The following is a 17,038-nucleotide window of genomic DNA, read 5'->3' on the forward strand; positions in this document are numbered from 1 at the left end:
TATACTATATTTATTTTAAAATTTAAATATCTAATAATACAACCAAACTGTTCTTAGTAATATCCAAATTCCCATTTCTTTCAAAACCTTAGACAAAAAGTCGAAATCTTAATACATAGGAATATTCAAATCTTAATGCATAGGAATATTCAAACCTCAATCCTAATTAACCATCCTTTTTAAGTTTTTCAACAGCCGTTTTCCCCACAGTTCCATCAGTTCCTGCCAGCTCCAGATACTTATCCTTTCTAGTTAAATTAGTGCATTTATACTGCAAATACTCGGCGATCAATTCTTGGACATGATTCGCAACTTCATGGGCCGATTTCCCAGCACTGCATGTTTGATCATACGGCAGTTTGTTTAAGAATGCCACCTCGTATGTTGGGAAAGGATTCATCGTAAAGAAGATGGGATCCAACCATTTGTACCCTCTCGCGGTGTTCCCGTAGAACATGGTAGTTTTAACCGTAGTAGCTACCGGAGTTATTTGATCGCTGATCTCGGCAAACAAGGATGAAAATCTCAGCAGATAGGGTTCTCGGCATGTCGTACCCTCGGGGCACATGACCAAATATCGGCCCTCCTTTACAATATCCCTCATCAGTTTGGCATCCTTAGCTCGGTCTCGGGTTAGTCTCGCTGTTTTCATCGGCGACAACCACTCGGAGGTACTTGGCACGGAGTATGAGACGGTGATCGACTTGCTGCCTAACGAAGTAGAGATTATGACTGCGTCTAGGACGCATCTATGGGAGGTAGCGAACACCATTCCTCCTGCTTTCTTCACTTTAGGGTTTCGATCTCCAGAGTTATGGAAAGGGTGGCCTTTTGTTTTTATAATAACACCGAAAGGAAGTGTAACATGGGGTATTACAGATAACGGGAATAGGGCTCCGAGTATAATACGAATGATCGCGAGGAGAATGCCTATGGGAAACCATAACACGATAGCCAATGCAACCATCGGAGTTGGTTTTTGGACTAGTCGGCCATCGTGGAAGATCACCGGCTTCGGCAACATGTCCGGCTTCATGGGTCGGACGCCCACCCTTGATGGAACCATGTACCTTTCCTACAGCGTGTAAAGAAATTGATACATATATATGTCATCTAGTACCCAATCATTTATAATTTAGTCAATAGTAATACAAATAAAAATGTGCACGTTAGGTGTGTAAGCCGAATCAGAATCAACCAGAGTAAGTGTGGACCATTTCAAAAAATGCAAATATCAAAGTCCTCTCTAATTTGTCATGTTTTCTATTTTTTATCATTTAACTTGTCACATATGATTCTTAGTCATGTAACTATGGTTTTTGTTGGATTTTAACCATATTTTGCTGGATTGCTTATCATGTTGGACATCTAAATAGTTTTCTGTTGTCTCGTCACCTTTTCTAGCGACAGGTTAATGTTCCGACGAAATGACTAAAAACAAAACAAAACAAAGTTACAAGTACTATAGCTCAATTTTGACAAGTTATAAGCCGTCAGAAAATAGAAGACTTGACTGACAAATTTGGCATTTTCCTAAATATTTGTTTATTTGTGATTTTGGTTTCCTATATTGTCAAATTTCAATCTTAGTATTGTACTGAATTTAAACATCTTTTTCCATTGGAGTGCTGATATGAGACTATGCACGTCAACACAATGTATGTTACAACAGCGTTACGACGGGAAAAAAATTAAAATTAAAAAAAAAGATAATAGAGGAAGACTGAATTGTGACAATACAGAGTTTCGAAATTGCACCGGAAGATCAAAATCATTATTTTTCCAATAGTCAAATTTGGCGGCCATTTTGGGTTTTGGTCATTTAAATAGTCATAATTGTGTTTTGATCTTATAAGTTGAGTATTTTTTTTCTAAGTCATATTTTTTCGGAGGGATATGATGCGCCAAAATTTGATGCACGGGGAAATGCAAGTGTCTAACAGGACCAAAACCAAAGAAATTCAACTAAAAGAATCAAGACCTGATAATAGTGAGGGCTTTTTTCTATGAAAAATATTTAAACGACTTTTAGGCAGTTTTCCCAAAAATATTTAAAAATATTTAAACGACTTTTAGGCAGTTTTCCCAAAAATATTTAAAAAAATTTATTTACTATCGTATAAAAACGTAAAATATAAAATATTGAGAAGTGCTGGAACTATAGCAAAAATGGGGAAATATTCAGAACCTTGCAAAGCTCCATGAAAGGCAAGTCTGTCTCTCTATCTCCAATTCCAATATCTGGCATTGAACCACGACCAAATGACCTCTCAACAGCCACAGCTTTGTTCTTCCCGACAAGAACACCGGGACTCGCCACAAGCCCCGTCGCAATGCCCCTGAAAGACGAAATCTCCGTACCGAGAACCATGTCAACATTCAGATGCTTCTTCAAAAAGGGTTCAACCATGATCCTAGGGTTTGCTGTCACCACACATCTTCTCCCACACGACGAGAAAACGCCAAAAGTCTCGGGATGCACATCGTCGGAGTAATACTTAGGCAAGACTGCTCTGGCAGCCGACTCGATATCCGATACTTTGACCCCAGCAACGGTCACGAATATGAGAACACGAATGCCTGCTGCTTCGGAAATCAGGTAGTACAAGATTCCGGCTAACGGAGCAGCCAATAGTAATATGAAAAGCCTTAAAATACCTCCAACATCAAACGCAACCAGCGCGAAATAAGGGAAAGAACTTCGGCCTACGAGTAATGTTCCGTCGAGATCAGACACCACCGTGTGATTTTCACGATCATTGGTGCTACATTCGGAGATGCTTGGGATTTTTCCTGATACAAAACAACTGGGATTGCCCATTTTTTCGCAAACTCAACAACTTATTTGTGTTTGCTATGTTTTACAAATAGGGGAAAAATTGGGGTAAAAACCGAGAGTGATGGAAGTGTTTCTTATTAAAAAAAAAAAAAGCGTCAATGTAATTTATTTTTTATCTTTTTTTAAAAATTTATTTAAAAACTAATTTTTTCATTTTTGTATTTAAATTTTTATTTTAAATTATATATAATAAAATTCGGGAAATTGGCCTTCAGTCTCCAGCCGTCGATTTTTTTTGTGTTCAGTCCCTAGGTACTTTTTTAGTACCACATTTCCACATGAAGTGTACCATATTTTGTATGACATAGTACCACAATTTTGTGGGTAGGGAGTGAACCCAAAGAAATGTTTTGATTGGGGATTTTTCACCAACTTCCCCAATAAAATTTATAATTTAGTTAAATAAAAAACTTACGCGACCCAATCTTACCCAACTCAACCCAATCCACATCTCACTACATTTCTATTCAATTTTCACAAAACTTCTTCTTCTTCTCAACCTTCCTTCCATCCTTTATTTTTGTTTTTGGCTAAGAATTAACAATGAGTCTACAAGGTATTCGTCTGCAAGAAATCCAACGAGAGAATCACGTATGGGTAAGAATTCAACTTTTTATTTTGAGATGTGAAATCCATTGTTCTCGACCCAGGAGCTTGGGTCTACGCCGTGTGAAGAGCTCGACCTAGGGCCCTGGGTCGAGCTCTTCACACCAGCTCGGATCGAGCTCTTCACAGTGTGAAGAGCTCGGCACACTGTGGGTCGAGCTCTTCACACCTGGCCCTGGATCGAGCTCTTCACACTGAAGAGCTCGTGTGAAGAGCTCGACCCATGTTTTGAGTCAGGTCGAGCTCTTTGTTTTGGACCGAGCTTGACCCAGGGTGACCTGGGTCGAGCTCTTCACACACCTGGGTCGAGCTCTTCACCCTAGGTCGAGCTCGACCCACCTCGACCCAATTTTTTAAATGAGCACACTTTTAATTTTAGATTTTGACAACTAATAATATTTTTTTTTTTTTTCAGATTTAATTCCCCACTAAGCTTGGAATAAATCAATTCTTTGAATGTAATTTAACTTTAGGATCAAGATACGTTGAAATTTGTAAGAAGATTGTATCATTTTTGAATGATAAAGATATAGAATATTTGGTCCAGCATACACAATTCGGTAATTTAATTATATATGCTAAGGATTATAACAATTCGAATCAATTGTTATGGTTTTTGATGAGTAGACAAACTTATGACAGTGGATGTAATGAATTTTGGATGATATGTCGTAAACGACCTTTACGATTTTCATTGTTAGAGTATTGTTTGTTAACGGGTCTAAATTGTTCAAAATTTTATCCTGTGATACCTGAGGAATATGAATTTAGGTAGAGGCATTTTGGTGGAAGAGACTGTATAGGTTTGGATGATTTCATAGATAGAATCGATGAGTACGAAAATGACTCACGGGAAGAGATAGACATTGAGAAGTTGAAATTTGCATGTCTTTTGTTCGTGGCAGGTGTATTGTGTAGACCAAGAAAAAATAAAAATGATACAGTCGATTTAGAATGGATTAGATTAGTTAATAACTTTGATATATAGTTTTATTAACTATCCCTGAGGTAAAATAGCTTTCAAAAAAGTACTTTATGGACTTAGAAAAGATCTTGAAACTAAGTTCAAAAGCTATGAAAATTTGGTAGCACGCCGTGGGAATGATCCAGATTTCAGTGGGTGCGGTAGCTTCCATAGAAGTAGATTTATTCATCCTTTACATATAACTAAATATTATTCATTATATGAAATATCCTTGTTATTTTATATCACACTAATAAATGTGTTTATTTTTTTGTGCTAGATTTTGGCCTATGAATATTTTCCAGGAATTGCTGAAGTGTTTGCTAGACTTCGGGAAGGTCTCAATGTACCGATACCTCGGATGTGTCATGGTTGACTAGGAAATGGAGTAAGAACCATTTCTCTTCTATGGATGACGTGAACAAAGCATTTAAAAATATATATGTCAAGATAAATACAAAAAATTCATTTTATTTACTTTTTGTATTATCTAATACATTTTTTGTTAATTATTAACTAATTTTTATGTTTAATGTTAATGATTAATATAGGATATTTTGGGATCCTCATTCCCACCACGGAGGAGCGGTTGTCTGTGCATTATTTGACTGGATACTTTGTTGATTCTAATAATATGGTAATCAATCGCATTATAGAGTTGACTAGCCAGGGTATTAAAGTATTGTGCAGTCAAGATTCATTGGGCGACGTAGAGGATGAAGTGGGTGTACAGACTGAGGATCAACAGTTTTCCCGGCAATTTATATATACATACTCAAGATCATCTCGAGATAAAGTCCGAAAATCTTCTCGGCCATCTGGTGGTCCTTCAAAAATGAATCAACCGTCTCCTCCATTGACTGGTATGAGACATACATCTATGCATATAGATCATACATCTCTTGCAGATATGTATGACGTTCGTTTGATAAGTTTGAAGGATAAAGTTGCGACGATGCAAAAGGACCAAGCCTAGATCATGAATGTATTATAATATATGCAGACTGATATCTCGAGTTTGAAAGATATGTTTGAAAGATTGCCTCCAGTGAGTGCCAATGTTGGTAAATTTTATCCATATTTATATGATTTTTAATTATTAGTATGGAAAATGACTAAATTGTATCTATTATTGTCTCATATTATGGCGAGAGATCAAGGCGAACACATGAAGAGACTCTATTTATGAGAACAGATGAGGTGGATCCAAATACACCACTTGTGAGTGATCCGTCTTTGACTCATGCTTTTGAGAAAACTTCGGGCCATAAGTTAATATTGTTCACAGTGGAGGAAGAGCCTATGACAGATGAGGAACTGCATCATCTTCTTATGAATGTTATGATGTCTATGTCTTTTTAGAAGAGAACTAGAATGTTCGTCAATAGATCGTGAGCTCGAGTAAGTGATGAGATTAATTCTTGCATGGAAAATACGAGGATATCTGAGTTGTATTCGTCCTATGATAGAACATAGTTTCTTGAATTGGGGACACCTGCTTTTTGGTTGAATGAGACAGTAAGTTTTTTCTTATTTTCTTTTTTGTTTATTACATTGAGTTAGTAATTAACATATTTCACTTTCTCACTTTCAGCATATTCAAGAATATTGTCGAGGTTTACTCCAATTACAAAGGACGTACTCACATTTATTGTCACAGGATGTGTCATTGATGGACGTCGATTTTCATCAGCTGGTTTCGAGTGCTTTCAATGAGGGCGGGAAGAATAATATAGAATGTTTGATGCCCTATGTGAGAGCAGAAATTTCTTCCATCGAGATGTTACCTCCACCTCGACCCACCTGTTGGGTCGATGTGGGTCGAGAGATGGGAAAGCTAGACCCACACACGACCCACACGTGCTCGACCAACACACGACCCAGACCCAACACACACCATCATGCTCGACCCACACCAGCGCATTCCATCCACATGCTCGACCCACACAATCAACTCATATTACATTGCTCGACTGTAAATACTCACACTAACTCTACCCACAAAAAATTTAACGAAAAGCAACCAGAAATAAATTGAAACAAATCTAGTTATTACAACGTAGCATTCAAGTATATACTTACTTCTCTTACAAATCTTTAAATTTTCAATTGATTTTTGATTATTTTGCTGCGAAAAACACAAAAATAACTAAATGAAACCTTTCGGAGAGGGAACGATATCAATTAAAAAATATTTTTAAAAATTAAAATCTAACTAACTAATTAATTAGCTAATAAATGATATCACATAACTAATAGCAGTCAACTCAATTTTCTCGATTTAAAAAAGTCAAAATCCATTTTATTTAATTAAATATAAAATGGATCATATATTTTTTATTAACCCGAAAAATTGCATTTTAAGTTGCCTTTACATTCACTAATTTTGATTTTTTTGTCATTTTTTCTTACCAAAAGTGATTAAACTCATCGAATATCGTTTACTTGACATTCTAAAATAAATATAAACATAAATGAATGGAAAAACTAAAACAAAACATACAATATTTCAAAATTCGAAAAAAAAATCTTGTCGTTTTCCTTTAGTTTTGCTGAGATAACTTTTAATTTGTATAATATAGGTTTTATTATCGTTATATATGAATCATGTAAGATAGCATCGATATCAAATAAAAATATTTGGTTGATTTATTGTATATATTCAAGTGAGAGAAAAAAAAATAGTTTATACCAAACTTACGTACGTATAGGATTGGGCCAAAAAAATAAATGTGCAGTACACTAGCTACCATTACTGATAGAGTCGAACGTACCAATTGGCTACTCAATACGTAATACATTAATACTTAGACAATTACATGACTAACGATGTGCAAGCTAGCTTAGGACCATGTCTTAATATTATATATATATATATTAATAAGAAATAAGAAATTTATATTTATTTATTTCATCTGAAATAAGAAATTAAAATCCTTTTTGTTCTTTAAAAATCATGAAAATCAGATAATATTTGCATTTTTAAAACTTAATTAAAAAAAAAGTTCAAAAGGAGACAAGGGGCTACTTATATTAATTACTTAATTACTCTATCCTCTTGAGGACTTAAGAAACCTAACCCTGCAAATGCTGTCATTTGAATGACCATTAACACATCTAAAGTTCTAGATATATTAATTAATTTGGAAAATAATAATAATATGTATTAATTTTAGTTTTTTATCAATTTATTTTCTCAATTCATCATTTTTCACATTGCCTTATTTATTTTAATTTTTTAGATTTTAGAATAATACATAATATATAATAAACATAATATTAACTGCGTGAAATAGAATAAAAGATTTATTTTTTCATACCACAAAGTCAAGCATACATTATATTCCCGTGGCATATTTAATAATTTTCAACATGTATTTTCAAAAAATATTAAAAGCACCTAGCTAAACGAAAGAGACATGACCAAAGTACATATTTATCTAAATTTTTCTTTCCTTAATTCTGGGTAATATTTAATATGTCTTCATTTCAAAACTTTATAAAATCTCGACTATTAGGTGTCTTGGGGCATTTAAACAACATTGCACTAGTAGAATTTCCTTGATTTACTTCGCATATTCAATGAAGTAATAAATATATAATTGCCGAAGTAGACGCACGTGAAGTAATAGGTAATCATTTTACTTTGCATTATCACCGAAGTCGTATCCAAGAAATTACCGAAGTCTTTGGTCGAAATTAGATTGATGCTGAAGTAAAACAACGTCTTCTACCTCGTCGATTTCGTAAAGTGCAGAAGTAATAGCTTATATATAACTGCATAGTGTACATTGAATGACGAAGTAAATGTGTTGTATAACTTCACAGTTTTGTATTTTGTGAAATAACTGATGCGAATGACTTCGCTATTATGGAACTAAATCCTAATTAGCGACGGTTTGTAACACCATCGCGTCGCTAATTAGCCACGGTTTATATAAAAGCCGTCGCTAATTAACGACATATTAAATTATAGCGTCGCTAACTAGCGACCGTTAATCACAAAATTGTCGCTAATTAGCGACAGACTATCTCAAAATCGTTGCTAATTAGCGACGAAATATTTCAAAATCGTCGCTAATGTGCGACAGTATCTAAAAAATCGTCGCAAATTATATTTTTTTAAAAAAATTTATTTTTATAATTTAATAAAAAATATTTAATTTTATAATTTCTTATACATATTTTTAAATAATCTCCTCAACTAATCTTAATATTATATTTTTAAATAATCTATAAAATGATTTAAATTGCGATAAAATAAACGAACAACAAAATTAAATTCTTGATCATAAATTAAAAAGATAAAATAAACGAACAACAAAATTAAATTCTTGATCATAAATTAAAAATTGAAGCTAAAAAATTTATCTAGAGTGAAATTAAAATCGTTCAAGAGAAAAAAATAGACCGAAAATGTGAAGCGGTGCGGAGAAAAATGGAAGAGGATGGGGATATTTATAGGCAATTTGTGAAGGTGTAGAAACCGTCACTATTAGCGACGGTTATATTTAAACTATAGCTATTAGCGACAGTTTTTGCACTGTCGCAGATTCATTTAGCGACGGTTGATTAATTACGTCGCTATTTGAATCGGCGACGGTGCAAAAACTGTCGCTATTAGTAACACCGTCGCTAATGAGCGACGGTTTTGCCGAAACCGTCGCTGATACACCAACATTCATGTTTCAAATTTTTAAATGGCTTTGTTTTTTGTTTGTAAATATTTTATCTTTTGTTATTTCACAATTTATATTTAATTACGAAGTAGTAGATTTAAAAGACTTCATTTTTTGTATTGTAGTGAAGTTTAATAGAGAACGACTTCGCAATTATTGAGTTGTGGTGAAGTAATTAATAGAGAACGACTTCGCAATTATTGAGTTGTGGTGAAGTAATTCTTTCTTTAACTTCGACACAATTTTAATATGACGAGTTATTTTATATTTTATTACTTCATCACTTAAGGGAAATTAATTAAAATTATGGTTCATTTTTTACTCCACTAAATTTAAGTTTCAAATTTTTTTTAACTTTTCACTTCATTAAAACTATTCTGTCGAAGTAAAATGATACAAAAATTAAAAGTGAAGCCCGTGTTTTTTAAATTGTGAAGTAAAAAATAATGTTTTACTTCGTCGCTGTTATTACCGAAGTTGATTGATATATACTACTTCATAATTAATCATTGCCGAAGTAACTAGTGGCGAAGTAAAAGCCAAAAATTCTACTAGTGTTGTCTCGACAGCCTAAACAGACAATCTTTTTTTTTTTTTGAGAAAATTTATGAACTAAACCATTAGTACAAGAAGTTAAAATCATATATACCCTATTCGTGACCCCCTGGAAATTTCTCGCAACTTTCTGATGAAGGTTTCGACAATGTGTCGTTTTTGTTCGCGTTTTTGAGACGATTTAAATAACTTGTTCATTTAATATATATATAAATATATATATATATATATATTTTATATATATATATATGTATATATATATATATATGTATGTATGTATACTAGGAGTTAATTGAAGCAATTATCATATATATACACACACACACACATGTTAAAGTAGATGCCCTGCAAGCCAACGGTTGGCTAGGGAATTTATTGACGCAAGTGAAATAAACAATCTTTATTTTAATATAATTTAACTTTTTATGGTCTTGTTATACTTTATCTGTATACCCATGCAAACAGCATAGATAAAGTCCTTGATTATGCTTTAATACAAATGAATCGTAATTCGATGTTGAAACTCATTTGTAAACACTGCATATTCTAAATTCGTTTCTAGTCGATTCAGCCGCCTAAAACATTGTTAAAGGTCGCTTGAGCTCGAGACTAGCATCTGTGATGTTGTGTACTGCGTTTCTTGATAAGGGCATGGAGATGTCCAAACATGCAGATGGGTAGTCATATGATGAGTATACCGAACAACCCTCCCTCGGACTTTCCAAGTGGTTATCATTCATCGAGAGGATAAGTCCGTGGTTATGATTGTACACCATTAGTCCTTACGACCCGGGACAACACTGAGGCTCTATATGCTAGGGCTGTGCTTTGACTCGTTTACCGGCTCCAGGAGAGTCATCAGGTGGCGAGGTTGGGTACAGTTGCGACACATATAGGAGCCAGTGCATTGTAGTCGGTGATTCACCGCTCACCCACGGGTGTGGATATCCTGTGTGATCTGATGAAATAATAGTGCATGGAATCTCTGGCCAGAGTATGAGATGTACGTTAGAGAAGAAGTTCTCAAATAGTACACGCGATGCCACTATTATAGTTATCACATAGTTATCGAATTATTATGCAGCCCTCGATGAACCAATGGTTGTAGATTCGATCGGGATATATGAGATGAAGGGACCGTACTGTACGTTAATCATAATCGACTGGTTCTTGCAGGCACAATCAGTGATACCTAGGGGATCATGGGGCGATGCTACTAGACGCTCTTACCATGATCCGATGGGTGCAATAAGTAATGAGTTCTGACATTCTTAATCAAGGTGTTAATGAAAAGAATGGGGCTAACTAGGGTAAGCCCGAATAAAAATAAATATTATTCTGAATCACAAAGAGTTGTGAACCCACGGCTAGCTGTATCCCTGAACCATTGAGGGTCACACAAGCACTGGTTTACTTGTTCCCGTTGAGATAATAAATTCAATGAGTTGAATTTATAAGAAATAAGTTTGATATGATCAATCGATAAGCTTATAAATAAAGTTTATAAAAGCTTATAGAAAAATTTGAGAGCATAACTGTTAAGACAGTCAAAGGAGAACACCTGTCTTATTTAGACATTGGTGATCTCGAAATTAAAATGTGCATCATAATAACAAACAAGTTGAAATTGTCACATCGATGATATTGGATCGTCGATCGGGATTATGATAATATCAATGTAATGGGAGCATGGATCGTGGGCTTGTAAGAGTATAAGCACGTCATGCAAATTTATTAAAGTTCAAATGGATTTTAATAATTAATTATATTTTAATTGAGTTAAAATATAGCCCATTAAGTTTTTATTAAATATGGTATTGAATTATGTAATATGGAGATATTCATGATACCATAATTTAAAACCTTGCACACAAATAAAATATTAATACATGATATGCTCACAAATATATGTATTAAAAGTAAAATCGAGATTGGCCATGAGATTGGCATGCATTTTTAGAATCTTTATTTAACTTAGTTAATAAGATTAATTAAGTAAATAAAAGATTAGAAAAGATAATAATAATTTGTATTATAATGCATGGATCTTTTTTCGGTGGAAAATAAAATGGCATGGATTTTGGAATCTATAATTTACTTAATTAATTAGATTAATTAAGTAAATGATAGATTAAAGAAATGATTAGAATATTTTTCTAATAAAATAGCAATCATTCGAAGGTTTCAAGAACTTTTGCAAGATTTGATACCTTCGGCTCTTCCTAATTCCAAAGGCTCTCGAAAAACCCTTTTTGAAAAGAAAAATTCGGCTTGGGTATTGAGTCGATTTTTAGTGTTTTATCTCTTCGCAAAACATCTTCTAATTTTCTAGTGCAAATTAGAAGAGAAACAAATAATTCAGTCTTGGACCTGATTCGGAGATCGAAGAATGCTCGTAGAGATTTACAACAAGAGCTACGTCCGTTAATACCGGTGTGGTTGGAGCCAAGTGAATTATTCACTAAGGTAAAATTCTAACGCTCAATGTTTATTTTTAAAACCATACGAGCGCCCAAAGCAAAACATATTTTGATTGTCAAAATAAATAAAAATTTTAAAAACTTCTGATGCGTTTGGGCGTGCAGAAAACCGTGATCCAACAACACACACATATAACTCCTATTTACGAATTATCCGATATTAATGGGGAGAAAACTTTTCATTCTTGCTGAACATAATAATATCACCAACGGGAAAAAAAAATTCGGTCAACTAACTTATTTCATTTTGGATTTAAGTCCGCTATCGTCCCACACTTTGGTCTTGGTGTAATAACTTTCAATCACGACTATTTTGATCTAATTGTTGATGTGTCGTCAAACAAGACAGCAATGTCCGGTGCTACGTCGAGGTTTTTTGATATTATATCATTATTTTTTAATGTCATGTCGACAAAGTAGGATTAAAAATCAAAACAACCAAATTACTGCATCAAAACTAAAGTGTGAATATTTAGTAGACCAAAACAAAAAATGAGAAATCATCGTACCAAAAAAGAGATTTCCTTATCATTAACTTGTGGTTGCTATGTATATTGGGCTTGACACAAGCCCAATAAATTTGGCCCATATGGGACAAGCCATATGAAGATAAAAATATGTGTGTTTTGCCCTAGAATACACACAATTAACGATTAATAATCAAAAGAATACACAACAAGAGAGAGTGAAGGAATTTTCTGATTTTCCAAGTCTTGCATATCAGTAGATAAGATAGTGGATTTGATTGAGCAAAAATTTTGACAGCATGTTTAAGACGTCTTGTGATATATTTTGAACGGTAGAGATCGAATTTGAATCTCTCTCGCGATAATAGGTTCTGGAGAGTGAAGTCTTTAGCGAGAACTTTCTAATTCTCTTATTATTTCAAGATTACTGATGGCGTAATTGGTTTTAGTTGTGCACTGATTGTAATCTTATTATTCATTATGATTGAGATTATTTCGGTGGATCATAATCTCGTGGTTTTTACTACTCACATCACACTTAAAGGTTTTCCACGAAAAAAATCGATCGCGTCCTTTAGTTCGCTTTGATTGTGTTGCTCTATTTGATATTGTTTCCCGTCACGCAAGAGAAGATAATTTTTTCCCCTACGGTTTTAGTTTTTTTTTTTTTTTTTTTTTTTTTTTTTTTTTTTTTGACAGAACCCCTGCGGTTTTAGTTGATATATGGTTATCCAAACAATTTAGTCGTCTCTATCGGTTAAGCTGGTCTCCTTTACAGGCTGTACTCGTTGATTTCTTCATGATAATTTCAATTGTAGTTTTTCATTTATTTTCAAAGAAATCTACAAATCCGGTCAATAGTTATAATTATATATCTATTTTATGTAGTTTTATATTCTATATATGATAAATTTGTTATGGTTCCATTCAAATATTTGAAAATCATCTGTATCGGGAAAAATTACATTTTTGGCTTTTTATATTTTAGTATGTTATATTATCGAATTTCAGATTTAATCTATTTGTTGACAATTTTTATCATTTTTTTCCATTTGGCACATATATATTATTGAATATGACACCAAAGTGTCTAGTATCACATAGACATTACAATGAAAAAAAATAGAATTGCGAACTAAAGGCACCAAATTGTCAAAAAATGAATGATATGGGACAAGCACCTAATTTTAACAGGAGTAGGTCTCTTGCGAGACGGTCTCACGAATCTTTATCTGTGAGACGGGTCAATCCTACCGATATTAACAATAAAAAGTAATACTCTTAGCATAAAAAGTAATATTTTTTCATGGATGACCCAAAAAAGATATATGTCTCAGAAAATACGACTCGTGCGATCGTCTCACACAAGTTTTTGTCTTTTCTAACAATGTAAGAGATAATAATCATATGAAAAATAAAACATAGAGAACAATAAAGAAATTTTTCCTTTTTTTGTTTTTTTTTCCCCGAAAGATCTTATTATTTAATTTTGTGTGAACGTAAAATTTCTGACTACATTCTTGTTATGTGGTCGTGAACCGATAAAGTTAGCAACTTTTTAAAATTTAAATATTAAATTGATGAAAAATGATACTTTTTAACACGTACGATGACGACTTTCAAATCGAATTTGACATGGACCAAATTAAATGTTTCGAAGTTTCTCAGGTTACGTTTTCCGTCGAACTATAATATTTTTTAAATTTTACTTTTTATATTGTCAAATTTTAATTTTAATATATTATATTTATTTTTTTATTGTAATTTTAGTCTTTTCTCCGATGTAGCGCTGATCGATATGACGCTGACGTAGCACGGGTGGCGTGTGCTATTAATCAACTAAAAAACTGTTGGTTTTCTCTACCAACTGTGGTTACAGGGGGAGAAGATTCTTTCGAAAATGGACCCAAATAATTATTTTGACCCTCATTTTTTGAACTCTTATTATGAGTATGTCTCTTGTGAGACGATCTCACGAATCTTTATCTGTGAGACGGGTCAACCTTACCGATATTCACAATAAAAAATAATACTATTAGCATAAAAAGTAATATTTTTTCATGGATGACCCATATAAGATATCTGTCTCACAAAATACGACCCGTGAGACCTTCTCACACAAGTTTTTGTCTATTTCCTATGAAACTTTATATAGATGAATATTTCTTATTTAAATTTTAGAAGTCAATCACATTCAAATTAATTCAAGCACAATTTTTTTAAGAATTGCATGATTTGCATTGAAATAAGTTGTGGTTGTCAAATATATAGATAATATTATGTTTGTAAAATAGTTAACCCAAAATGATTATTTTAGTTATTCCATATCACTCTACCTTAATTAATAAAGGAAAGAAAAAGAGATTGAAGTAAAATATAGTTTTTTTTAATCAAAATACGAAGAAAAAAATTGAGTTATTTGCAGAAGAAGAGGGGAAATACAATGGCAAATTGAATGTCAAGATTATCTACAAAAATAACATAAAAGAAGTCCTAAATGGCCATATATTTATGGCATAGTGGCGGGAAGAGACATGAGTTCGAATCGATGTATAAAAAAAAAAATCATAAATCTGATCGATTCATCGAAAAACACATCTAATGTGTTATACACTATTCAATTGTGTGATATCATATTTTCTCCTCATTAAATTAAGAAAGAGGTGAAAATAAATAGAGAAAATAGTGTAAAGGGAGAAATTATTGAATTTTCTTGCTTTTTATTATTTCTCATTTGGAAAAAAAAATAAAAATTTATTTGAATTACCAAGTAAAACTATTTTCACTTGAGCTGCTCCTACTCAAGAGCTCTTCCAAGTAATCAGCTCCCAAATCCTCAAACACCACCACATTCTCCACCTTCACTTCCCTCTCCCTCCCGCTTCCCCCGCCGTTCCTCCGCCGCATCAAGTGCTTCTTCTTCAACGCCATCACCGGAGAACACCCCTCCTCAACCCATCCCCTCATCCCCCTCAAAGACTCCCGCACCCTCTCCACCGGGAAATTCAACACCGCCGCCTGCCCCCTCATGGAGAACGCAGCCTGATCATAAGCCAAAGCCGCGGCCTCCGCTGTATCGAACGTCCCAAGCCAAACCCTCATCCCGTTCCTGGTAGAATCCCGTATCTCCGCCGCGAACTTACCCCACGGCCGCCGCCTCACACCTCTGTAAGCCTTTTCCTTGACGGGTTTCTCTTCCCCCGCCTCAGACGTGGATTTTCCTTCACCGTAGTTCGATTCCAAGGCCTGTTTGCCGGCCTCCAACAAGACGCCGAACAGGAGCATATCTTGAGAATCACTTTGGTTAAAAGGCAGCGAATTCTGAAAAGCTTGATCATCGAATCCCCACAAGCATGAAGAATTTGAGTTTTCAGATAAGAATTCGTCACTGAAGGTGTAAAAAACAGAGGAATCCATTTACGTTTGAAAATGTTTGGGTTTCTAAAATTTTTAGTTTACAATCTATTTCTGGTGGTTTGTGTTCGAAGTTTGGGATCATTTATATACATCGCACTATTTCTGGTTTAAATAAATAAATTAAATAAGCTTTTTTGATAAATTAATAAAATAATCAGTCCAAATACCGTGGCAATCTTTTACATATTCAATATATTTTTTCACATTATTTTAATAAACATCAAGCTTCTAAAACAATTATTAAGTTCTTGAAATTAAAAAACTACCTTATAAAAACCTATTACAATAAAAGAAAAAATTACTAAAATCATCTTATAAGTTGAGATTTTAGTTGACCAAATTTATTTTCGTCGTAGTACTGACATAACGGACATTCGAACGGACTATAAATATATAAAAGACCAATTTGTAATTCTAAGATCAAAACTCGAAACAAATCAACATTATACAGAATAAATAATGACGTTTCTTATTTTTAAGTAAATAGTTTAGAAAATTAAAAAAATTGTATAAGAGAGATGGATAGCTGATCATTTGAGAAAAGTATCATATTATAACAATATTAAAGTAGAGAGTTGCATCAAATTCAATAAAAAAATATTTTGCAATATACAAGAAAAATGTCCAAGGGAGGATGTTTTTGCTTTGATTTAATAGTATTGGGATTAAATTTTTAGGGTTTTTGGAGGATTAAGCTGAATATGGCACGTGAGTCAAAGGATGCCTGCAGGCCGCCATGTCAGATTAGCAGCACCTGGCTTAGGTAACCATATTATACTTCATAATTCACTTTTATATATATATATATATATATATATATATATATATATATAGTATATACACAATTTGTGAGCATTGATGTAATAAAACATAAAAAAAAATTATATATTCAATAAATGAGTATCATCTCATCAATACTCATATAAATATGTACGATAAGTTTTCGACATATCAAAAAACTCTCGTTCGTCTATTGGATTTGATAAAATATAGAAAAATTGTACATTCAATAAGTGAGTGTCGCTTCATCA

The 17,038-nt window shown here is 33.4% G+C and overlaps 2 protein-coding genes across 2 annotated transcripts; both read right to left on the reverse strand.

Moving 5' to 3' along the window:
• On the reverse strand, window positions 1-2,883 carry LOC142547690 (glycerol-3-phosphate acyltransferase RAM2-like). The gene is made up of 2 exons (XM_075656082.1): window positions 2,189-2,883; window positions 1-1,075 (listed from the first exon to the last, which is right to left on the reverse strand). Exons 1-2 carry the CDS (start codon window positions 2,819-2,821, stop codon window positions 167-169), a joined length of 1,542 nt encoding a protein of 513 aa, XP_075512197.1. The 5' UTR covers window positions 2,822-2,883; the 3' UTR covers window positions 1-166.
• Window positions 2,884-15,067: 12,184 nt separating this feature from the next.
• On the reverse strand, window positions 15,068-16,072 carry LOC142545027 (ethylene-response factor C3-like). The gene has a single exon (XM_075652012.1). It carries the CDS (start codon window positions 16,005-16,007, stop codon window positions 15,354-15,356), a length of 654 nt encoding a protein of 217 aa, XP_075508127.1. The 5' UTR covers window positions 16,008-16,072; the 3' UTR covers window positions 15,068-15,353.
• Window positions 16,073-17,038: the final 966 nt, after the last annotated feature.

Source organism: Primulina tabacum, chromosome 5, assembly GCF_025594145.1.
Source record: "Primulina tabacum isolate GXHZ01 chromosome 5, ASM2559414v2, whole genome shotgun sequence".
Classification (NCBI taxonomy): domain Eukaryota; kingdom Viridiplantae; phylum Streptophyta; class Magnoliopsida; order Lamiales; family Gesneriaceae; genus Primulina; species Primulina tabacum.